Source organism: Hyperoodon ampullatus, assembly GCF_949752795.1.
Source record: "Hyperoodon ampullatus genome assembly, chromosome: 1".
Lineage (NCBI taxonomy): Eukaryota > Metazoa > Chordata > Mammalia > Artiodactyla > Ziphiidae > Hyperoodon > Hyperoodon ampullatus.
Window position 1 is genome coordinate 39,570,407 of NC_136914.1, and position 25,869 is coordinate 39,596,275.

Genomic DNA, 25,869 nt, shown 5'->3' on the forward strand with positions numbered 1-25,869 from the left:
CCCTTCCAAGCTGCAGGCCTAAGATGCATGTAAAAGGGCTCTAGCTAGGATGTGTGTAAGCTGGACTTGCCATAAAAATATAAGGTATCTAATTATAAAGTCTCTCTGAAATGACAAGTTCTTTTAATATTACCACATAGCCTCCCTTCTACGTGCCTGTATATTCTTATCTGGTACAGTGAATCAAACCAGCTTAGATCCAGGAACTGGGAACTCATCTGATCTCAGCCATCATTTATGCAAGTCGCTTTTCTTCACTTCCTCATTTATGTTTTCCCAGTTTCCATATTAGTAACTCACATGTGGACCGCACTGACCCACATCTCATCACATCACAGGATTTACTATTTAGAAAACTTGCCATGATCAGTTTTTGAAATCACCCAAATATTCCAAAGAAATTGGTGTGATTTGCCCCATGACAACAGGAGTATGGGTGGAGTGGGGTAGGTTGTATGAACAAAAGCAGAAAAGGAACCCAGGCATCTACTTTTCCATCTTCATGTCTGTGGCCATATGATCCCCTGGTAGCTTGGTGTTTATATATGAATTTTTTTCTTATGTATAATTGTAGGATAGAAACCTGATTCAGATTGCACAATTTGGATACATACACACAAAATCTCCAAACTGTAACCTTCCTCAATTAACTATACATTTAACTTTTAATGGGGATTCTCTGGAGGTCCAGTGGTTTGGACTCAGCACTTTCACTGCCGGGACCAGGGTTCAATCTTTAGTCAGGGACTTTGGGGGACCTAAGATCCCACAAGCCACACAGCACGGGGGAAATTCTTTTAAATTGCTTAAGAATAGACAGATCTATGAAAATTAGACATAAATTTCAAAACAATCCATTTTTATTTATTACTTTATTGGTGGTACAATCTAAGCAGAAAAATCTAAGGGTTTTGGTGTCATTTGCTTAGTCAACATTGATTGGATGCCTACTAAGTGCCAAGCACGGTGCTGTGAACTTTGATGAATGCAGTAGACAAGACAAACGCCATCTCTGCTTTCACGGAGTTTATAATCCAGCAGGTGAGACCAATGTGGAGCAATACAATACTAACAAATGTGGTTAAGTTCTAGCAAGTTCGGGATGCTGTAAGAGTGTGTCATGGGGGGAATTCAGCTGCCTGGAGATTCAGGCGAAGTGTCTTTGAGGAAGTTACGTTTCAGCTGAGACAGACTGCCATCTGCTCCGGGTTGTGTAAGTGCATTCCCATCCCGATTCTGACCCTTGGACATGTTAATGTCTCAGAACTTGGGTCCTCACCTGTAAAATGAAGATAATGCCCACTTGTCAGTGCTGTGGGAGTGAAAGAGAATACAAGGTAAAGCATCTCCTGCCGTACCAGGCATGTAGTAAGCCCGAAGTGCATGGCGCTTGGTGTAATTACATACCAATGTAGGCATCAAAGGGAAACTGAAGAAAAGTTTGGCCAACAGCTAAAGGTAAATGTATGGAGGGGAAACTTGGCAAAGTCTCCAAATTCAAGGGACAGTCATTACCCCACACTTGTATGGAGGCTGTATGTCCCGAGTTTCAGGTATTGGAACACCTAATACTTTAAGGCTCTGCTAAATACTGTTTTCATGAGAAATTGATAAGAAATATTTGGAGTTAATCTCTTTCTAGGTGGAGGTTAGCCAATGCTCAGATTTTTTTCCTGGCAAAAGTAAGATGCCTGGGAAACAGTGCTTCCACCAGAGGACACATAGTTAATCAGATTTTGGCAAACTCAAGGGACAGGCAAGTGTTCAGAAGCCAGATGAGGAGGGAAGCGATAAATGCTCACTGGAGGCTTCAGTTGAGGTCAGAAGACCAGGCGCCACAGGAGAGGACCTGGAAGAGGGCACCACTGGCGTTCTCACCAGCGCTCACCGGACATTATGCTTCAGGAAGCCGGTCCGGGATGCCCAGCGCTCCTCCCCGGGAGCTCCCTCCCCAGGCCTCCCGGGCGTTGGATCCTAGCCACGTCCTCACCCTTCAAATGGGTGTGGGTGGTTTCTTAAGTGGACGTGACCACCGCCGAGGGGAAAGCGTGCAAGGAGGTGGGAGCGAGCGGGGAGGCGGGGCGGGTGGAGACGGAGCAGTGGGAGGGGTGAGGAGTGAGAGGGCGGCGGAAAGGAGAGAAGGACGCTGTGGCCGGGCAGGAGGAAGTGCACCGGGTCTCGACGGTCGCTGCGCACCCCTGGCGGGTGGGGCCGCCAGGTGAGCCCGAGATGCTGCTGCGCTGGAAGCTCGGGCTGCCGCTGCGGCTGCTGCTGCTCCTCGGGCCGCTGTGTCCCTGCTCCCCGGGCGCCCTGGCGGAACCCGCGCCAGCGGAGGCTGAGGACGTCGTGGTGCTGGTTTTCTCCACCGAGCGGCCAGTGCATCTGGTGAGTCCCGCGTTCCTGTCCTTCACCATCGACGCCAATCTGGCCACGGACCCGCGGTTCCTCACCTTCCTGGGGTAAGTGCGGGCCTGCGGGTCCTTGTCCTCTCTCCTGCCCTGCTGACATCACGCCCGCCCTACCGGCCGCTCTCTTCCCTATACTCCGGAACCTTCTCACCTCTCTCTCTCTCTCTCTCTCTCTCTCTCTCTCTCTCTCTCTCTCTCTCTCTCTCTCAGCCCACCCCCTGCAGGTCCCCCAAACCCTTCTTTCCCGCCTTCATTCACTCAGCAAGTGTTGCCTGAGCGCCAACTAAAGGCCAGGTATTAGGGGAAATTGCGGAAAGAAACTTCCCATCCGCCCCAGAAACTCGCCGGAAGGAGGGGGCCCAGCAAGTGCACCTGGAGGGCTTTGAGCATTTGAATTTGCTGCACCTTGTAGGACAAGTAACACTGTGCGCCAGGCTTCAGGCTCTTAAACTCTGTTAGTAAGGTTAAAGGAAAAAAACAACTTTTTCCTTGGGCGGGGGTTAAGGAAAAGGCCACAAAGGAGAATAAGCTTACTTACTCTATAAGACTTTTAAAGAGCAGTTTTACGTTCACAGCAAAATTGAGCACATGGTACACAGATTTCCCATACTACACTCTTTAAAAATTTTTTTAATATCACATCAGTGAGACCTGGAAGACTATTTCAGTGACTTATAGAACCTTAATAAAAAGCTCTCTCTCCAAGCTGAGACTGCAAAATGTGGCACTGCTTTACTAGCTGTAATTTTTTTTCTCAGTTGAGAAAGACTGAGCCTAGTGCAGGTTCCCTGGCCCCTGCCCGTGAGTGCAGGCTGATTCCAAGATAGGGCGCTGCAGGGACAGACCCAGGTCATCTAGGCCACTCATCTAGGACATGAGAGCTTCCAGAGATGACCACACCTCAACCAGCGCAAACAACTCGAATCCTGCCTTGCCAAACACCTACAGTCTGGCCTTTCTGTGCCCACACCTGCAGCTGCTACTGCTAATTTCAGTCACTTACTTTGCAGATAAAAGCAGGTAGCCTAAGGCTGCGAGATTGGCAGTGAGACCAGCCTGGATTCCCAGCTCTGCCCAAACTGGTGGCTTGGTTTTTACAGGTTGCTTGGCAACTCCAAGCCTTGATTTCTTCAACTGTAGAATGGAACTTCTAAAACCTTCCTATAGGATTGCTATGAGCATTGGATGAGATAATAAATAAGTACTTAGTGTTTGACAGTGCTCAAAATTTGTTAATTGCTTCTTCCTGGAAATTGGTGAGTATTTGCTAACCATTCATCAGTTCTCTGTGCATTTCTTTCAATCGTAGTTAACCTCTATCTTTCCCCATGTGGCAAGAAAGGAAGAATTTCCTGGTGGAAAGGAGTTCCCACTTTTTCCCCTTTCCCTTATGGAAAGTGAGCTCATACCAGGCAGCAGCTGGCTGAGAGACAGAAAGATTATTCTGGTGAAACACTGAACTAGAGGGCTCCATATCTGAGGACCCCAGGCCTAGCTTGGGATGGGGGGGTGGTGATAGGGGATTAGAGGGTGTGAGGTGCCTTACTGCAAACAGAAAGATTAAGTAAATGACCATTTATTGAAATGTGAGAACTTAAGCCCTTTTCTGCTGCTGCAGCCAGCATATACCCTACCCCTCCCCAAGGAGGAGCATTTGGGTATCCCTTCCTGGAGACACAAGTCCAAAAGAAAAAACCTACAGTATGACTTTTGGGGTCCAGTCAATCTAACCAACTTGCTAGCAATGCTCCCCACCCCCAAACACACACAGAACTTCCATTCTTCTTAAACACATCTCTTAATTTCCCATAGCACTCTTTCTTCCCCTCTGGTCTCCATCGTTTTGTTAAAGGCTGGAGGATAACGAAACCAAAAAAGCATAGCATGCAATCAATAAGACTGTTTACAAAGCACAATGTATTCCTGTTCATATGGGCTTCTCTCCAGGGCTGGCTCCTGACCCCTCCAGGTCCCTTCCCTGAGCAGAAGCTGTTTTCCATGCCTACTCCCCAGAGGCATCCACACAATTCTCATCTGAGCCTTAAAGACTGCAGCTCAAAGAGGAATGAGCTCCCTCCCCTTCTCACCTAAGACGGAGCTTCTGAATTAGGGTCTGAGGGTCCATCTCCCCAGGATGGCTGACACAGTGCCCAGAGTGACCTGGCCATCTCAGAAGACAGAATATTTAGCTTCCATCTCAAAAGACAACATAGGGCTTATCATCTATCACAGGAGCGGAGAGTCAGATGGGCATTGTTGTATTTCAGTTCCTCAAGAGTGAAGCTGCTTGGGTGAAGAGGCAAGAGCTGAGCAGATGAAAGCTGAAGTACTAAGAAGGGGAGGATTATAAAAATAGCTGGCACTAATTGAACCGTCGTCATAGGCCAGGCCCTGTTCTAAGCACCTCCTAGGCATTAATTCATTTAGTCCTTGCTACAAAACTGTGAGGTTAGTACTATTATCATCCCCATTTTTAAAATGAAGAGATTGAGGCCTAGGGAGATTCAACAACTTGCCCATGGTCAACCAACTATGACATGAAGGAACAGAATTTGAAGCCAGATGCTAATTGTAGACACATGAGTACACAAAAAGAAAATAAAGCAGTTCATATTTTTTAAAGGCAGCAGAGGAGGGATGGTAGAAAAAGATTGTCTGGAAATAAATTGAGAACACTGATGTAATGAAAAGAAGCACTGTCTTGAGAACAGGAGAATCATGGCCCATATCGCTACGGTACTTCAAAAGAGGCCTAAGCAAATTCGTCTGATGGCATGGTTCTGGTTTCCCACGGTGGCAAACAGATGTGTTTTGGGTTGTTTTTTTTTTTTCCCCACATTTGCAGTTAAAGAACATGGAGTACACAGAACTTAAATGCCAATGGTAGAACAATCTAGAATCAGAAAGGAGCATCTTTTCAGTTTGCCCTCTTCCTGGAGGTAACTCATCAACAACCCAGTCAAAAACTTCCTAAGCCCAACTACGTGCAAAGCTCCCAAGAGGCCCTGGCCCTCAAAGATTGGAGGACAGAGACCAGTAGGGCTAAACAGAAATAGAATGTGGGCCTCATGAGTAAGCCACATAATGTACTTTAAAGTTTTCTAGTAGCCATATTCAAAAAGGGAAAAAAGAAACAGGTAAAATTAATTTTAATAATATATTTTACTGAAGTTTTCTAGTAGCCATATTCAAAAAGGGAAAAAAGAAACTGGTAAAATTAATTTTAATAACATATTTTACTAAACACAAAATATCCAAATTATTATCATTCAACATGTAATCAATACAAAATATTAATCAGATATTTTACATTCTTTTTCAAACCAAGTCTTCAAAGTCTGGTGTATGTTTTATACTCCCAGCACATCTCAGTTCAGACTAGCCACATTTCAAGCTGCATGTGGTTACTGCCTTGGCAGTGCAGCCACATTTCAATACAAGCACAGTTCACTAATTCAAGGTAAAAATTAGAGCACTGAGTCAGTGGTAGAAATCACAGAGCAAAAACGTGGTGCTACACAGCGATTGCAGTGAAAATGCAGCTGTGCTTGCATTTCATAAGGATTTGCTTATTTTATTTCAGCAAAGTTCATCCCTTTTTGCCAATTTGATAAATATTTATTATTAATAACTTTCAATAATCAGATTCCTGCATCTTCATGGACAAAGTTGCTTTCCATATTAGAAAAGCACTTATTAGTAATGTCAAATGCATGTTTTGATAACCAATGTTGGAAATAACCTCAGGCCCTCTTTGTGCCTGTTGCTGAGAGAAAGAACCACAGCCAGAGAAACAGAAAACTGAGAACAAGCAACAAGCCATAGGCTCATAGTTTCTGACCCCTGAGACTCTGCACTTCCCCCTGGTTGAGCAGCACTCACTGTTCCCTTCCTCCACAAAGTCTTTCATTGTGCAGCCTAGAGCCCTTTGCATGGTAACCCTACTCCATTTTCCCTGGAGACTATTCCGGCCTCCTCTTTGCCCTAGCTAAAACTTGGCTCTTCTTTTGAAGACCCAAGTGGAGAAGTAGATGCAGCTACTTCTCTGAAGTAGCCCTTTGGAGTAGAAGCTGTGCATTCTCCCACACTGCAGCCCTCCCCCATTCCCCAGTGTAGCTTCTAGATAATTGCCCACTGGTTTGAACTCCAGATTGCTGTGGTTCAAATCCCCATTGGCTTGTTACCTCGGGCAAATTACCTAGCCTGATTTTGTTCAGGTTCCTTGTCTGTAAAATGAGGGTAATAATGACACCTACCTCTTTGGGTTGTTTGGCCATTAAGTGAAATAATCTATGCAAAGTGTGTAAAACACTCAGTTTGGATAACCTGATGCCTGCTAGAGATGACTGTCCCGATCCAGTGTGAGGTTTGCTATCTCCACGGCTGGCTCTCCTCCTGTGCTCCTTGCGACCGAACTCTGCTCTCCTCTTACTCACTCCTCATTATTGACTGAAGATCCACATCGATCTCACAGTTTCCTCTGCACTCCCACGTCCCACCATCATCCTAGATGACTTCAAGTCCACTTGAATACTGTCTCTCAGTTTCTTCACACCCACATTTTCTAATAATCTTCACTCAGTGTTTTACTGGAGCCAGTTTCCACCAGCTGGTGAAATGTGTGCATTTCTTCCCAACTCCACATTGAGTGACATCAACACCATTATCTTGAAATCAGCCTTGATGGGAATATTTACACCATGGAAATTGGCAAATGCAAAAAACAGGGTACTTTTCTGGGGGCAGGGGCCAGCTTCCTAGAACACACCATTTCACTCCATTTCAACCACCTGATGCCATGGCCATGCCTTGGCTCTTCCCATCACTAAGAACCTTTCAACATCTGAAATCTTAAATTAAAATCTCCCATTCTTGGACAGTACTCCTTACCCTCTTAGCGTTTTTTTACTTTGTGGATCCCACCACAACTATTTTTTAAGTACCTCCACTGAATAGCCTCTTCATTTTACTTCTTCCATATCTGCTTTGGGCTTCTTGATTTATCACATGAATCATTTTTATGATAATAGTCCCCAAACTCCTGCCCCATTTTTCTTCTTGCTAAAACCCAAACCTAGCTTAGTCTAACTATATTTTCCCTCTTTGGAATCTATAAGGTGGCCATAAAGTCTGGAAATGGAAAATATTATCTAATCATGTACTGTCATGCATATTAATAAACCACTTATAGGTATTTGCCTCTGCTTCCAGTCTTAGTGGCCACCCTGCATAGCAGGGCTATTACATATTACACTCTTGGGGGCAGAGGGGACTCTCTCAGTGACATGGATTGATGTTGTGCTGTAAATTTCTGGCCTCCAGACTTACTTGGCCTTTAATGCTATTCCTTAACACTCCTTTTCTGGGCTCTCTCATTCTCCACTTCCTTCAAAACTCTGATCCCACTTCCACTTCATCACTCTTAGTCTATGACCACATTTCTCTTTCCCAAAGAAAATGAAGTCGCTAGATAGGAACTTCCTTTCCTTCCTGCAGTCGAACCTGCAGACAGCATGGCTACCTCTAGCTTTCTTCCTTTCTCTCTTCTCAGCCCAGTTCTTCTAGCTCTGCTGTGGATCCTGTCCCCTCCCCAAGGACTTTGCTCTAGCAATCATCTCTTCTCTCTCCTGTATCTTTAACCTCTCCCTTTTTGTTGAATCCTTCTTCTCAGCACAGAAACATGCTCAAGTCTTTCCTATCTCAAACACCTCCCAGCACGTGTGTCTCTGCATTCACCACCCTCTTTCTCCTCCCCTTTGCAGACTTTCTTACTAACCATGCCTTCCTTGGTCCACCCTCATGATGTCCCCATCATCGTGTCATAAAATCAATCTCTCCCACATCATCAGTGACCTTTTATTGTGAAATCCAATGACTACCTTTCAATCCTTATCTTATTTGTCTCTATTATGGGTTGAATGTCTGGGTGTCCCCTCCAAATTCACATGCTGAAGTCCTAACCCCTGGTACCTCAGTCTGTGACCTTATTTGGAAATAGTGTCATCGCAGACATAACTAGTTAAGAATTGGTCAGAATGGAATGGAGTGGACCCCAATCCAATATGACCGATGAGCTTATAAAAAGGGGGAATTTGGAGACAGACAAACACAAACAGAGAACCCCCTGTGCAGATTGGAGTTATACTGCTACAAGGAGCTACCCGATGTTGGGAAAAAGGCCTGGAGCAGATCTTCCCCCAGCACCTGCAGAGGGAGTATGGCCTTGCCAACACCTTGATTTCAGACTTCTAGCCTCCAGAACTATAAGACAATAAATTTCCACTGTTTAAGCCACTCAGTTGGTGGTACTTTGTTACTACAGCCCTAGCAAACCAATACAGTCTCCCAGAAGCATTTGACAAGGTTGACAATGGAAACACTCATCCCTGTGTCACTTCCATTTCTGGGGATTTCCCCCATCTCTCTAACAGTTCTTCTCCACCTCTTCTTCTAGCTTATCTTCAGTGTTGATGTTCCTCAGACTTCTGACCTAGGCCTTCTTTTTTACTTCACATAATCTCCTGAGTGGTTTCACCCACTTCCATGGCTTGAATTACTGTTCATGCAGTGGTATGCCAGAAAATGTTTCACAACTGGCTCTCTGGGAGGAGAGGAGACTGATTTAAGGTTTTTTCTGATTTCTGTTGTATAAATATCCCCACCATGGCTGACTTCAAACTGCCAACAGTTTAACAGCTGGTTCTCAGAACAAAACAGTTGGCTCTCACAAGCTGGTACAAGTCAGTGCAGGGTGGTTCCTACTCATCTCTGCTTTTGTGTCAGAGATAAGCAACTTATTTTTACAGATAAGGTAAAATAAAAATACCTGCAGACGTTTCTTTCCCCTAACAAACTGTTCCAGAAATGGAATATCTGCAGCTGCTTTTACGTGTTCTTTTGTTATTTCCATGTCGTTGTGGTGGTAGTGCTGATGCCGGTGGATTTTTCCCCCCTTTCTTTTTACTGTATATGATAGAAATACTGTACCTTTGATCAATTTTGTTTTCATGACAAGTTTGCAGCTGTTTTAAATCTGGTTTTTGTCAGAGGGCATCAAAATTGTATCTCAAAACAAGAAAATATTCCATTACAAAGGAGACGAACAAAAAGGTCCTTCATACCAATACTTCGAAACATGTGATTTCCTTTACTTGGCAGGAGCCGTAGCACTGGGTTTTAATTTTGTTCAGAAAGCAGTCTTTGTCTGGACCCACTTGCCCTTTCATCAGGCTGGACTTAACTGTTCATTCACTTGACGAATATTTATTAAGCACCAGCTGTGGGCCAGGTACTTATCTAGGTGCTGAGGAGATTCTGATGAGCCATACAGAGTCCCTGCTTTCACAGAGCATAGCTCAGGGGTGGGGATAGATAGTAAACCAAATCAACAAAAAAGGAAGCTAATTTCAGAGAGTGGTGAATGCTGTGAAGAACATAAAGGCAGGGTAATGTGGTCGAGAGTGACCCGAGGTGGTACAGTCACGTCTTCTGGGAATCAGGCTCTGATCCTCAGGCATCTGAGCAAGGTCGTGCACAGATGCACATCTTGTGATACCACAGCTCCTTCCTGCTGCTCACTTACCCTTCCTTTCCCAGACAGCACCAGTCTCTCCTGTCTCAATTACTTACAGATACCAGTTACACAAATCTAAATGAGCTTCCTCTATCATCAAACACAATCAAAATCAAAATCAAGGACCAGAATTGGTGCCTGGACAAAAGCAGTGGAACAGGGCCAGCCCAGAGTGGCTCTGAGAAAAGTTCCTTTTATCAGTTTTAGGGCCACATCTCTGCACTTGTGGGCTAGGGATTCACTAGTCACTGACTTCTAGACTGAGGACTCTCCATTCTACACCTCGCCTTTACGTGTCTTCTGAGCTCCAGGCACACATGGCCAAGGGCCTAATGGCAATGTTTCTTGGTTTTCACTGGCATCTCAAATTCTACAGCACTGTGCCCTGCCCCCACCTTCGTCCCCATCTCCAGTCTATCACCTATTCTTCATCTCAGCAAATGATATTACCATCTTCCAGATGCTTCCCAGGGGTGATCTTGGACTCTTCTCCAATATCCAGTTAAACACCAAATCTAGTACTTCTGTCTCCATATGTATCTTGAATTTATCCCTCTCTTCATCCCCACTGTTTTTACCTTACCTCAGCCCATCACTTTCTGTCTACATTAATGTGACCACAGTCTTAGTCCTTCTATTCAGTTATTTACACTGCAGCCTGAGATTCTTTTCTAAAATAAAAGTCTGGTGTGGACACCCCACTGCTTTAAATCCTTCCATGGCTCCCCACTGCCTTGATATAAAATTGGAACTCCTGGACATGGTGGCTTACAAACCCTCCATGATATATGGTCCTGCTTGCCTCTCCAGTCTATCTTCTCCCAGCACCTCACTGTCCCCAATCTCTAGGCTCTCGCCACACCTATCAGCTCTTTGGTGGTGCCATATTCCCTTCTTCTACCTCTGGTGTTTGTACAGACTTTTCCCTACACCTGGAACACTTTCTTCAATCCCACCTCACTATCTTTGATCTGGATAAGATTTTTTCCTTTTGAACATCTAACAGTGAAGACACTTGCCCCTGGAAAACCTCTAACCACCTCCTGCCTCTAGGGCAAAGTCTGGGTTAAGATCCCCTTTGTATGTTCCGATAGCATTGTTTTGGAATTGCCTATTTACTTGTATATATATATATATATATATATATATATATATATATATATATATCACTGTACTATAAATTATATGAGAATAGCAGCTACCTCTGGCTTGTTTGCCATTGTAGCCCCAGCAACTAACATAATGCCTGACACCGAGTGTGCCTACAATGAATATTTATTGAATAAATTAATGGATGACTATGTCTCCTTTAAGTAACTCGTTTTTTTCACCTATTCTTAAAAAGACAGAAACACACACACATACACACAGAGTCACCTTGTATGAATTAAAATATTATGTGCTTATTGGGCTTCCCTGGTGGCACAGTGGTTGAGAGTCCACCTGCCAATGCAGGGGACACGAGTTTGTGCCCTGGTCCGGGAGGATCCCTCATGCCGCAGAGCGGCTGGGACCGTGGGCCATGGCCACTGAGCCTGTGCGTCCGGAGTCCGCAACGGGAGAGGCCACAACAGTGAGAGGCCCGTGTACCGCAAAAAAAAAAAAAAAAAAATATATATATATATATATATATATATATATATCATGTGCTTATTATAGAAAATGTGAAAAATACATAAAAGCAATAGGAAAGAGTCTACTGTCCATTTACCACATAATTATGACTCCTGTTATCTCCTTCTATATATATATATTATTTTCATTGTTGAAATCACACTATGCCTACAGGTTGTTCCTTTAATAGTAAAAGTTGTGGTTATTTAAAGTGCAGAGCTCCCTGGCATTAAGTGTATTCACATTGTTGTGCAGCCATCTTAGAACTTTTTCATCTTCCCAAACTGAAACTCTGTACCCATTAAACAATAATGTGCTATTCCCCCTTCCTACAGCTTATATTTTTTATTTTTTGGCCATGCCTCGAGGCATATGGGATATTAGTTCCCCGACCAGGGATTGAACCCATGCCCCCTGCATTGGAATCTTAACCACTGAACCACCAGGGAAGTCCCAAGAGTTTAGTTTTATTTGGGTTCATAGCATAGTGGAAATGGCTTTCTTCTGAATCCTTACTCAGTTCAAGCGAACATTCCCATATATCTTCAAGCGGTTCTGAGGATTTCCTGGCAGATGCCATCCTTCCCAGAGATCTTTGGTGCTGTCAGGTATTTCAGTCAATTCCATGTTGATAACATCCCTGAAGTCTCACTTTGTGCTACATCTCCTCATGCCAGGACCCACAATAGGTTCAGGGGCCCTCGAAAATATTTCAAGTTCTTTTAAGATCCAAAGAAAATGAACTTTTAGGTCAAAGAAAATGTTTTAATATATAATGTTAACATATTTGTCTTTACATGAATATCATCACAAAATACAATTTAAAAAAATGTTTTATGGTGGAAGAGGTGCATGAAGGCAAAAGTGCCTAGGTAGTACTGTAAATGCTTTCATGTTACAAACAAAAAAAATGGTGAGGAGGAATCGCTGAAGTTTTTAACGCAAGACACTTATCCTTTGGTCAATTTCCACCTTTTAATTTCTCTTTCCTAAGCAAAAATAAAGAAATCTTACAGAAATTTTACATAGCACTATATATAGTTAAAGCAGGAGCATGCATTGAAATTTTAAATTTTAGGTCCTGTCTTCAGTTCCTAGGATGTCAAGAAATACTGGCAATTAGATAGTCCACCTGGCATGATTTTCCAATTTGAAATAAACCCAAATGTAAACTAATTAACTGGGCCATTTTGAGAACACACAGCATTGGTTCCATGTGTTTTAAGAGCTTTCCAGAGAGCACTGAAGCCAGGATCACATATGTGAGGCTTCAGAAATACATGGCAAGTGTCCCTGTTACCTGGGTCTTCTGTTTTTTTTAGTTTTGTTCACTTAAATATTCATGACATCTTCATCTCTCTGAGAGAAGGAATTATAAGTCATTCTAATTCCATTCTATAGCATTCTGTACCATTCTGAGTGCATAATAGGCACCTATCAGGAGTGTTTTGGGCTTGATGACATGTGCATTTAGAATTGCTTGAATTGGAAGTGTCCTAGGTGGGTAGGAATTAGAATCTTACATCGTTCTAAGTCATTTGACTTAAATTTAAAAGGAAGGTTTTCCTTGGGGTGGAGGTGGGGCTTGGTTAGGGAGATGAGGAGGACTCCCAATCATTTATGAACTTCTCTGGGAACATAAATTTTTGAAGACAATCTATTTTTCAAATAAACAGTCATCTTTCCACTCTCTCACCTCTTTTCCTTCATGAACCACAAAAGGTTATGATTTTTTTGAAAGTACTGAACATTATCCTGCTTGTCAAGTTGAAATATAAGCTCTTGCCCGAGTCAGAGCTCCAAGTTTTCTCAGGTGCCTAGAAGAGCAGCCTTGCAATTAGGAAGATTCCGATTGAGACGATGTCCCTGTTAGAGCGATATTTCTCCCTCCAGGGCCTGTACAGGTATTAGGAAATGGGTTCACCAAGAGAGAAGGGCGTAAATGTGTTTGACTGCATTGTCTTGGAAAAAATAATTTTAATTTCTTGCTTGTCTTCATAACAGTTCTTCAAAGCTTCGTACTTTGGCCAGAGGTTTGTCTCCCGCATACCTGAGATTTGGTGGCACGAAGACGGACTTTCTCATTTTTGATCCCAAGAAGAAACCAACCTTTGAAGAGAGAAGTTACTGGCAATCTCAAGTCAACCAGGGTGAAACTTTAAAGATTAACCATATATCTAAGTTAACTTGATAACTTGAGTCAGTCGTGGGCATTCTCAGAGGAGAGCTATTGCTCACATCTAACAATTAATAAGAGATGAAGGGCTCCCAGCAGACCCATGGAGGCACCTATACAAAAGGAGGAAGCGGTGGGCAGGTTTCCTCCTCCTGATGTTCTCATGAATGTGAGACATTGGGGCAGGGGGTTTGGTGTGCTGGACACACAACATTGGGGCAGGGGAGAGTTAATTGTGGTGTAAACAGAACAATGATTGTAGCTAAAAGGACAGAGCTGCGTAGAGGGGCCTGTGGGTAGAAATGCACCAAAACAAAAAGAGTATTTCCTGCTCAAGACACAGCACTGATTGAAACCCATTTATTCCAAAAAATGTGGATGAAAGGTATAATAAGGGGACATGGAGATATGCTCTGCTTCTAAGAATAGATTTCAAGACTTGATTTGTTGGGCAGTGGTTCTCAAACTTTATTGACTAGACATAATCACCTGGGGTGAGTTTGAATATTTGGATTCTTGGGCTCCAACCTTAGGTTACAAGTTTAGCATGCTCCTCAGGTGATTCTGATATTGGGAGTCTGTGGGCTTCATCTGAGAAACACCCTGAGGTGCCACGAGGATTTGCCCTGTGTCTTTCATAAGTGCTATACAGACATCAAATGGAAGCCAAACCGTTATCTTAACAGTTATTAAAAAACCATATACATCATTGAATTACAATAATGAATTATGATATATATAAATGAACAATATTTTATTATTTTATATATTACATATTTCCTTCTGTTTATTTTCTGCAGTTAGGAAGTGTTTAGAACCGTTAATAACTGTGCCAATTGATAGAATAGTAATTAGAAAAAATGAAAAAAGCAGGAGAGTTTTCTTAGTATAACACATTGGAATATGTTTAGACCTGGCCCTTTCTCACCAGTCATATGCGTTCAAAAGGTCTCATAAATTTAGATAGGAAACTGTCCTTTGCTCATCAATTTTCTTCATCCTATGGGGAGGGGGGATCACTGGGGTTATCCAAGTGCTTCAGAAACATCCTTTGTGAGTACAGGGGTGGATGAGGCACCCGCTGTCAGAGAGCCAGAATGTGCAGCTTCCCAGAAAGGAAGTCACTGGGGGGTCAGCCAGTCCTGACAGCCGCCCCCCGCAGCCCTGCTGCCTTGTGATAAGGAAGCACAGTCTGCCTGATAGGATAGTGGTGGATTTTCCAAGTACACATGTTGTGGTCTCAGGAGCTTTGATGATACCAAATTTGAAGGAATAAAAGTCAACATTCCCTATCCTACCATTTGGCAAGAGGAAATCACCACAAAGCAGATATAGTACATGTAAAACAAATTTCTATGTATGTTGAAAGTGAACCTTAAGAGAACTGAACTATGTCTTTTTCCGGTGGGTTCTCTAGTAATTTCAGGTTTCTGAGGAGCCTTCTGAATTGTTAAATAACTTGAAGTTATGTCCAATGTATCTATGTCCAGTATATGTCCAGTGTTTCTTCAGAAACCTGCCCTTTGGCTGTTTTTTTGTGGTAATTGATTAGCCAGCAAATTTGACATGTACAGCGGAATATATCCTTCTCTGATGTTACACTTGACAATCAGAAACTCAATTATCCTGCTTTAGTCTCATAAATAGCTAACTAAATAAGTGTATGGGATTTCAACCGTATCATGTGAAAATAGATTCTCTAAATTTTTTACTCCATTTGCAGATATTTGCGAATCTGGATCTGTCCCTTCTGATGTGGAGAGGAGATTGAAGTTCGAGTGGCCCTTCCAGGAGCAATTGCTACTCAGAGAACAGTATCAGAAAAAGTTCAAGAACAGTACCTACTCAAGTAAGAAATGAAAGGTACCCTGCAGGTGTCCCAGCCCCCAAAATATTTGGATGGCTTGAACTTGGGCTTATATCTAATAAGCCCTATAGCAGTTGTGTAAAGTTGCATAATCCTCAAATGTTAGCAAGAGTTAATGGGCAATCTTCAACCCCAAACTTCTGTTTTTTACTTTTCTTCTCCTGACTTTGCCTACTAGCCACGGAGTGAAATATAGAATCATTCATTCACAAGCTAATAATGACCTTTACTGCTCTGAAGAACTAGGAAGTCAAGGAAGACATGGATATATTCCTTGTGTAAAAGTAAAATACAAAAGTGTGAAGAGTAAAATGTGAAACCATTCACACCTCATTGTCCATTCTGTTTCCCCTCCAAGAAGCAGCCACTGCCCTGCCACTGATGTGTTGTGTATCACTGGCAGGGCAGCTTTCTCATTTTCTTTCCTCTGTGGGTTTGAAAACACAGGACTAGCTCAACTAACCAGGAATTTATTTCCATTAATGGAAACACTTTTCCAGTGTTTAAATGGGATGATGTCATGCAGGGCTTTACCACAAACAACTGAAACAAGTGATCCTTATGTAACTATGAAATATATTTTTATCTGAATGTTGATGTTTTATACCCAGCTAAGGAATGATGTTGCCCCAGATCTCAGTTAAGAAAATAACCTGCTTAGATACGCTACAACTGTCTTCTTTTGACTTTTGAAAAATAAATGATCTTGAAGTTAGTTTGGGTTAGTCAACATTTCTAAGAGTACATATTGACAATAAATTATTTCTTTGTAAGATTTTACTATACGCTACCTAGATTCCAGTGTGTACAATGGATTTTTTATTTTTATATTTTTTATTTATAAGGTAAGGGAAAAAGTAACACATAAGAAATCAGAAAATAGGTTATATGCTAATAGAAAATGTGGTCCTCTAAATTATTTTTTGCATTTTAAAGCAGAGGTGAGGGGGGGAGCTATGCTAACGGTTTAATAACATGATCTATGGTTGAACAGAATTTGGCAGGACAGGGCCTTCTCAGATCCCGTTAAAGGGATGACAGAAGTCCAAGAGACCCACAGCAGGAAGGCCTTATTTGTAATTAATCATCTGATATAGGCCTGCTAGGAGAAGACCCTATGGTATTAGGTAATCTATAGCTTTATACATTTTTTTCTTGGTCATCTTAAACATATGCCAATTTACCTTAAATTTTTTTTTTCTTTTTTTTGGCTGTGTTGGATCTTTGTTGCTGCACGTGGGCTTTCTCCAGTTGCAGTGAGCCGGGCTACTCTTCATTGCAGTGGCAGTCTTCTCTTTGTGGTGGCTTCTCTTGTCGCGGAGCACAGGCTCTAGGCATGTGGGCTTCAGTAGTTGTGGCGCTCGGGCTTAGTTGCTCCGTGGCTTGTGGGATCTTCCCAGACCAGGGTTTGAACCCATGTCTCCCACATTGGCAGGCGGATTCTTAACCACTGCACCACCAGGGAAGTCCTAAATTTTTCTTTAAAAATGTTTGCTACCTCACATGATCTTTTTGGAACCAAGATGGTAGGTTTTCAACATCTTTTTCCTGCCTTTGGGACCGGGGCCTTCATAGTTTCTGCACCAGGGGAAAGCCCTTCTTTTACTAACTATGTAGCTGGGTCAGTATAATTCCAGCCACCCTATTGGCAATGCTAAAATGTATAACAAATACAGATAGTTTATTTGTATTTGGAAATATTTGACTTCTGATTTGAAATTTTCTATTTTAATCTGCATGTATTAGAAACACATAGATAGAAATCTATGGGACTTCCCTGGCGGTCCAGTGGTTAAGACTTCGCCTTCCAGTGCAGTGGGTATGGGTTTGATCCCTGGTTGGGGAGCTAAGATCCCACATGCCTCATGGCCAAAAAACCAAAACGTAAAACAGAAGCAATATTGTAACAAATTCAACAAAGACTTTAAAAGTGGTCCACATCAAAAAAATCTTAAAAAAAAGAAATCTACTGCGTTTGGTCTGGGCACCAGCTCATTATAGGGTTAAGTATCTGAGAAGCCAATAGGTGTCTCTACACATGGCTCTGCATCCGTGGCTAAGGTTGGTAATGCCTGAGTAACATCGTATGATGCGGCATCATACGATGGAAGAAATAGAAAAAGTCTATTGTGTTAATTGCTTGGTGGCCTGCACCTTTAAAACAGGTGTCCTAGAAGATATAGGTGAGTTTTCTAATTACAGGACCCATTGGATGGTGTGTTTCACTTAAGTAGAAAATGACAAAAACATTTGTCATGAGAATATAGATTCACACTGTAAACCTGTCGGGGCAGGAAAAGGAAGCAATGTTACAGGTATAATGTTGAGTGCGACTACAGAAAGGAGGACTCCCTTATTAAAATAATAATATTTAATGAGCTAATTCTTTTTTCTCCTTCTTCTCCACCTTTCTTCCTCATCATCCCACTCCCACACTGGATGCTGGACACATTTATGTAAACAAAAATGGTATAATAGTCAGTGCCAGTGTATAATGTGTCATTTAGATTGTCTTCATTCCAGGGATCTTTCCACCCTTTCATACAGTAAGAGATAAGAGATTGGATAATGACTGGGAATTGGATAATTATCTGTGAGTTTTCTTATTTTGAGGAGGGAATAGGCTGGGTGGGTTTTATTTTTAAGAGTGGGTTTTAACTCAGTAATATACAGCCCTTATTCTAGGAGATGTTACTGTTACAGAGGGCATATAATAGAATTTCAAGCTACTTAAATTCAAAGTGTTTTTGGAAAAATGAGGAATAGAGGAAGAGTAAGGAATGAGCTGAATAAATACTAAAAAAATGCAAACATTCTATGTTTTTTGAAAATGCCATAATCCTTGTAGAAGGTCTAGGCAACAATAGTGCTTTATATCTGTAAGAGTTTTTTATGGCTTACAAAGGGTTTTCACATGTGCTATTTCAATTTGGTTTTGTGAGATAGATGGATGATGGTACTAGTTCCAGGATTGTAGATCTGTAGCCAGGGCTCATGCAGGTAAAGGGGTCACTCCTGATCATTCAGTCTATAAGTGGGATAGTGGGGCTGGGAGCTCAGATCTATGATTCCTGATTTGGGACACTTTCTACAACATGATTAGCAGTATATGTCTAAAAGATAACTGTGACTAAGACAGTCACAGGGCCTTTATTACAGGCTCTATTACTGTGGCACTGTCACCAAATAGCTATGTGATATTGGGAAAAGCACTTTATTTCTTTGGGTGTCAGTTTCCTCATAGAAAAATGAGGGTGGAGGTTTGGGGAGGACTCCATAATCCCAAAGTCCCACGCTGTCCCCCACTGTGGCCCTAAGATCCCAGGAACGGGCTAGGACTCAGAGAGCTTTTCAGACCCCAATGTCTGTAACATCTTAATGACAGGCAGCAGTTTTGTGGAAGTGGGTGACACAGCAAATATCAAAAACACCTAAAATAGCTTGCTAGTGTTGTTACCGCCCCTCAGCCGTTATGGGCAGTATTAAACCTAGGGTTTCACTGCTCTGGTAATCCAAGTAGTTCAGGCTGAAGACTTAGAAACAGAGCCACTTTGACGGAGAAAGGGTGTAAGTTTGCCAGATAGATAGAGATTTTTTTTTTAAACTAGGGAAGTGAATTTCTGTTTAATAGATAACTCTAAATATACATTAAGATCACCAGATCTATGCAGATAATAACTGATTTAAACACTCAAAAATACATTGCTGCCACTCTCAAGAAGAGATTATAGGCTAGCTAATGGTTAAAAAGCTGAGTTCAAAAGTTCCAAAGCTTTAATAACTCCTTAGTGACTCAATTTTTTCACAGCACCTCTAGCCCAAAAGAAATACCTGAGAGTTTCAATTAAGCTGTTAGGTCCGAACAACCTAATAGTAACAGTTCTCATCATGTCCAACAGATGTTGATGCATTCCCTTGCAAATTTAAAAGATCCTGCAGTGCCCCTGTGAGTAAGGTTAACCTGGTCAAATTTTAATTTCAAATAAACAATCATTTCTTTGCCCTATTTCTCAAATAATGCACATGACATACACTAAAAATTATTACTTATCTGCAGTTCAAATTTAGCTAGATGTCTTGTATTTTTATTTGCTAAACCGTACCAGTGAATTCACTCCCCAGAGTGCCTTGGCGCAGAGTTTGGAAACCACAGCCCTAGGGCCCTAGGCCAGTTTTTTAATGTAAAATTCCATTTATTTTGAATTAATAAATTATAAGCATGACTTTTTCAAAAACTTAAAAAAATGTAATCAAAGTTACCAAGTTATTTTGTGACTGAGTTTATGAGTGGAGATATTTAGATTATGAAGGGTGGGGTTTGTGTTGACTAATGAAAATCTGGCCTGCACATGTTGAGCCCTGAGCCATACACTGCAGTTTCCCCAGTTCACCTGAAGTCACTTGAACAAAACCCAAGTGCCAGACCAAAGTCTCTGGTACCTTCCATAGGACTTGATTCAACAGCTGAAGCAAATAAAGTAGTATATATATTTTTTAAATTTGCCAGTCCAATTTTGTTGACGCATTCATAATTATAAGCACTCATTGGAATTCCTTCCACTTAACAACAGAAATAGCAATTCATTATGAGGAGCAAATCTGGAGGCCTTCATCACTTCGGCACTCTGGTGCTGACCTAACCACGAAATGGCAACATTTTTCTTTTAGGAAGCTCAGTGGATATGCTGTATACTTTTGCCAGTTGCTCAGGACTGGACCTGATCTTTGGTCTAAATGCATTACTACGAACTGCAGATTTGCACTGGAACAGTTCCAACGCTCAGTTACTCCTGGACTACTGCTCTTCCAAGAGTTATAACATTTCTTGGGAACTAGGCAATGGTAAGTGCCCCTGCCCGGGGAACATTTCAATAATAAGGAGATTCCCCTTTGGCATTATTTGTTCCTATCTATGGCCTTCTTTTTAATAATACCAAACATGCTTTTTGCCTTGGAATATTTGTGTAAGTGCTCAGTGGTGTGAGTTTGGAATTACTTGTGGCAGAAAACTCCTTATGTATCCCAGCACCTATCGTAAATCCCAATTTACGTTACATTTGAGCACTTCCACAGCTCCCTGGTTCCCTTGAGACCTTCAGGGTCACTTAGACCTCTTATGCTTGGCAGGTTGGACTCAAGCAGTTTGCTTTTACCTTTCCATTCCTTCCTCTGTTCTCAACTTGTCAATCTCAGCAACCCCATCCCAACACTCATAATGGGTTCAAGCTAGAAGTTCCGGAACAGAGTCTTTCCTGGGTCAAGCTCTTGATTTTCTCTTTTGTCACTCTTTTATTGTAAGGAACTTATAAATTGTAACTAAAGTGCCAGTGATTAGCCACATTCATTCAAACATATTTACAATATGTTCAATATATTTACGATATGTTTACAATATGTGTTTGTTCACACATCAGCTGACGGAACTGAAGATAAAATGGGAAGTGAGATGTAGTAATATAATGAGCACATACTATATTCCAGGCACTGTTCTGAGCATTTCATAAGTATTAGCTTAGTTTATCTTTATAATTGCCCCGAGGTGAACACAATTATGACATTCATTGCATAGAGGACAAAAGAGGCACAAAAAGGTTAGCTAAATAGCTGTGTGATGCTGGGCAATTATCAGTGAGAGGAATCTTAGAGGAGTTAGGATTTGAACCCGGGCAGTCTGGCTCTAGTAGGAGGTCCCTGCTCTCTTGAGACTTCTGTTCTAGAGGTAGGGAGGCAGACCAACCAGAAAGCAAGCAAAGAAGTGATACATGTCTATAGTGGCAGGTATTATGATAAAGTCCAACAGCAGATTTTGGGATTGGGTTGCTGAGGCTAACTGGCAAGTTGAAGCACTGAAAACAGAATAAAAGGAAGGGTCAAGGTAACCATATCTTAGTAAGATGCTGAACAACTTTACTGCAGCAACTATGTGAATAATAGGTCATCTGAACCCATCCTTACCCATCTCTGTACATCTCACCTTCCCTACTTTTCTACCCTACCCATCCCCAGCTCTTGCTCTTCAGAGTAAGATAAAAGAGTGTCATCATGTGCCCCTCTTCCCCGGGCCCCATTTTGCAAAGGGAAGGTCTGGTTTCCGGGTTGAAGGAGAAGAGTAAGATAATTTGGGAAGTAGATTGGACACTTTCCATGGCTCCCTCCCCTCCCTTCAGCTTTGCTACTTCCAGACTCACATGCACATATAATTTGCACTTATAATTCTCAGTAAGACTTTTTTTTAAAATAAATTTATTTATTTTATTTATTTACTTTTGGCTGTGTTAGGGCTTCATTGCTCTGCACAGGCTTTCTCTAGTTGCGGCGAGCAGGGGTTACTCTTCTTTGCGGTGCGCGGGCTTCTCATTGTGGTGGTTTCTTTTGTTGCAGAGTACGGGCTCTAGGCGTGCAGGCTTCAGTAGTTGTGGCTCAGGGGCTCTAGAGCGCAGGCTCAGTAGTTGTGGCGCATGGGCTTAGTTGCTCCACGGCATGTAGGATCTTCCTGGACCAGGGCTCGAACCCTTGTCCCTGCATTGGCAGGTGTATTTTTTTTTTTTTTTTTTTTTGGCGGTACACGGGCCTCTCACTGCTGTGGCCTCTCCCGTTGCGGAGCACAGGCTCCAGACGTGCAGGCTCAGCGGCCATGGCTCATGGGCCCAGCCGCTCCGCGGCATGTGGGATCTTCCCGGACCAGGGCACGAACCCGTGCCCCCTGCATCGGCAGGCAGACTCTCAACCACTGCGCCACCAGAGAAGCCCGGCAGGTGTATTCTTAACCACTGCGCCACTAGGGAAGCCACTAGGGAAGCCCCTCAGGAAGACTTTTAATTACATTGTAGAAATAGGTTTTTAAATGTCTTCTCACACACAATTTTTAAAAAAGTAAATTAGGTTATTAAATACTGAATACAGACTATTTCCTGAATATCCACTAGTTTAATATCCCAATTATTAATTTCCAACTGTTTTATTACCCCCAATACTTCAGTTATATAACTTATATTTTTATTTTCCTGGAATATCTTCTTTATAACTGGAGATTTTACTTTCCTTGACTTTGGATTCTAAGTTTTTGTAATATGAAAAATACTCTCTTGCTTTTATATGCTGCTTTTATGTTTGCTTTTAATTAAAAAATTTTCTAGGTAAGCAATTATTTTGCGAATTGCTGTCTTTCAGAACCTAACAGTTTCCGGAAGAAGGCTGGTATTTTTATCGATGGATTGCAGTTAGGAGAAGATTTTATCGAGTTGCATAAACTTCTAAGAAAATCTGCTTTCAAAAATGCAAAACTCTATGGTCCTGATGTTGGCCAGCCTCGAGGAAAGACTGTTAAGATGCTGAAGAGGTAAGAGCTAGAGGAAGCAGAACCACTTTTCTTAAATATAATATTTTTCTTTGGTGGAGAATCCTCAATAAGCCACCTGTTATTAAACAACTTGTTGCCTGACTAGAAGGTTTACCAAAAGAGGAAACATTGACTGGCTCAGAATACCAAAGATTTTGGGGCAGATGGCACCTGTGATAAAATTTGTATCAGAATTAGGAAGTTTGTGTTGCTTTATCCTAAAGTAGTAACCAGCCTATTTCTAGGGAAGACAACTCTTGTGCATTTATTGTTTATATAAGGAATAAGTGATAACATAATAGATTTTTTTTCTAGTTTCCTGAAGGCTGGTGGAGAAGTGATTGATTCAGTTACATGGCATCAGTAAGTATGTCTCCTACTGTTAATACTGAGAAAGTAAAGCTAGCTTTACTTACTATCTAGTTTTCAAAAAATTGTTTTCATTTAATTGCTAATTGACTTTATAGTTCCCGATAAGAAACTGTCTCAAGCAACATTGTACTAGGATCTTAATATTAATAAAACAAAAATCTAAACTTGTTTTAAGTAACATGGTAGTTTCTACAAGATCAAGGCACACTATCGTTTAAGTCATGGAATAGATGTAGCTAATAGTAGCTAAAACTAATATGCTTGCCAAAGAATGGGTAACCCACAAATACCTGCATGTGTGACTATGTTTTCTCAAGACAGAATAAGTGGTCCCCTTCCATCTTGTTCTCTCCTTAGTAGAACTTCTGCTTTTTTTTTTTTTTTTTTTAATAGCACAGGGGTGGGAAGAAGTAGGAGGGCAAGGGCAGCCAGTTACCTTAAAAGCAGAAAGTAAAGTTTGTTACATTTTCCTGAATATTTTCTGAATAATTTAGCTACTACTTGAATGGGCGAATTGCTACCAAAGAAGATTTTCTAAACCCTGATGTACTGGACACTTTTATTTCATCTGTGCAAAAAATTTTCCAGGTAATAGTCTTTTTATTCTTTTTAATGTAAAACCAGAGTCCTTATTTTGTAGTCTAGCTAGTCCTAAATTTTACAGGTATATAAATTTACATGTTTTTCCAATTTTAGAGAGCAGGCTCTAGGTCTTATTCACCTTCAGTTCCCCTTAGTATCGGGTCTTACCCATGTATGTTGATTGGAAATTAAAAATACTTCCAATGGCTTTTTGGTAGAGTGAACTCTCAGAGTCCATAAGAAAAGAATGGGATTATTTACATTCCTTCCACACCTAGTATTCCAATAAAAGTTAATTGCCCAAGACCTAAATGACCACAAAAATATTTTGTAACTATATTGAACGGATGGATCTGGGAATGCAAGGTTTTGAATATTGAATAATCTTCAGCACCACATTTGGTCAGCTTGTTTGCAATTACCGTGGAGACTTTCCTGTTCCATACATAGGCTGTTGAGGAGACCAGACCCCACAAGAAGGTTTGGTTAGGAGAGACCAGCTCTGCGTATGGGGGTGGAGCGCCCTTGCTGTCCAACACCTTTGCTGCTGGCTTTATGTGAGTGAACTTGCACTTGTCTCAGGGACCAGATAGCATTCTCCTGTTCTTCTATTCAGTTGAAATAACTCGTCAGACAAAAATCTGGTCAAAGACAGTTTCTGTGGCTGAGCTCCAAAGTTTGTGCCAGATTTTGCAAGAAAATGATTTACTAAAGTTGGTTGGACATCTTTAACATGTGCCCAAATTAATCATTGTATGAATGAACTGCTTTAGAAGTTTTGTTCCTTAATTATGGCCCATAAATATGTCAAGCATTCCTTTCTCTAAAGAAATACATTGTAAAAGAGTGCATCAAGAGCCTTGACTCTGAGAAGGATTCTGAGTACATGTAGCTCTATTCATAGGTTCCCAAGAAGTTTAGAGCCTGGAAATATGAGGTCACACCCGAGGGGATACCAATGAATTTAAAGATTTACTAAATCACCCCCTTATCCAAGCACCACAAACTTGATTGCTTTAAAACCAACTGGTTTACTTACATTTCATAACTCGGTTAACACTCTTAGTCTATAGTTCTACATGCTCATATTCAGCTTTATTCTCTTTCCTTTCCTACCCTCATTCTTATAAACCCCGAGTAGAGCACACATCCCTTATGCTTGTGGAGGCATGAGGAGGAGAGGAAAGAAAGGAGATGTGTGTTTTGCCACTGACTGAACATGGGGGGAGGAAGTGTCCATAAAAGCTTAGGGGTGATTCTGCTTATTTCGCATTTTAGTGCTGCTGGCCACCAGCAATCCTTTCTTCAGACCTCACATGGTAATGCGCGTGGAGAGGCGGCGGGTGGAGGTGGGAAGGGCGGGTGTGGATCCCACAGGATGGAGAATAATTGTCTATAAGGGTGGGCCTTTGTCTACTCCGCTTTGCAGATGTTGTCCTACCCTGATAGGGACTCCTATAGCATATTAATAGTCTTCTAGGATTTGTTATCATGCAGAAGTGTGGGAACATGTGAAGTGAAGGATAGTCTCTATTTCATCTGAATGCCTTATTGATAATTAATACTACTTCTCTGCCTTCCTGTCAATTCCTCCCACACGGAGGAATAAATCAGAATAGTGTATAGTTAAAACTGAGTTATTTTATTTTCCAAATCTGAAGAAAGCTTGGCATCACTGTGTTCCAGGTGGCTGGATAAATTGGGCCTGTCGGCCAGAATGGGCATAGAAGTGGTGATGAGGCAAGTGTTCTTCGGAGCTGGAAACTACCACTTAGTGGATGAAAATTTTGAACCTTTACCTGTAAGTGACCATTATTTTCCTATTATCATGAGTAGGTTAGAGTATACTAAGGGCCCCCTGTATTAACCTTTGATAAATAGTCAATTCTCTCAATAAATTCAATGCTCTCAATAAGTAGCCAAACCATGGAAAGATGA

At 41.8% G+C, this 25,869-nt stretch overlaps 1 protein-coding gene across 3 annotated transcripts in view; it reads left to right on the forward strand.

Moving 5' to 3' along the window:
• Positions 1-2,220: 2,220 nt before the first annotated feature.
• The window catches only part of HPSE (heparanase), a gene marked incomplete at both ends in the record, with an annotated part of 32,640 nt that continues 8,991 nt past the window's right edge, over positions 2,221-25,869 (forward strand). The window contains 9 exons of one of the 3 annotated variants that reach the window (XM_079698836.1): positions 2,221-2,459; positions 13,600-13,745; positions 15,495-15,620; positions 20,307-20,480; positions 22,809-22,977; positions 23,293-23,340; positions 23,844-23,937; positions 24,382-24,488; positions 25,618-25,732. In XM_079698836.1, the coding sequence (XP_079554962.1) occupies positions 2,230-2,459; positions 13,600-13,745; positions 15,495-15,620; positions 20,307-20,480; positions 22,809-22,977; positions 23,293-23,340; positions 23,844-23,937; positions 24,382-24,488; positions 25,618-25,732 (1,209 nt within the window). The remainder of the gene's footprint in view (positions 2,460-13,599; positions 13,746-15,494; positions 15,621-20,306; positions 20,481-22,808; positions 22,978-23,292; positions 23,341-23,843; positions 23,938-24,381; positions 24,489-25,617; positions 25,733-25,869) is intronic. The other 2 variants (XM_079698834.1, XM_079698835.1) reach the window with 2 other exon arrangements.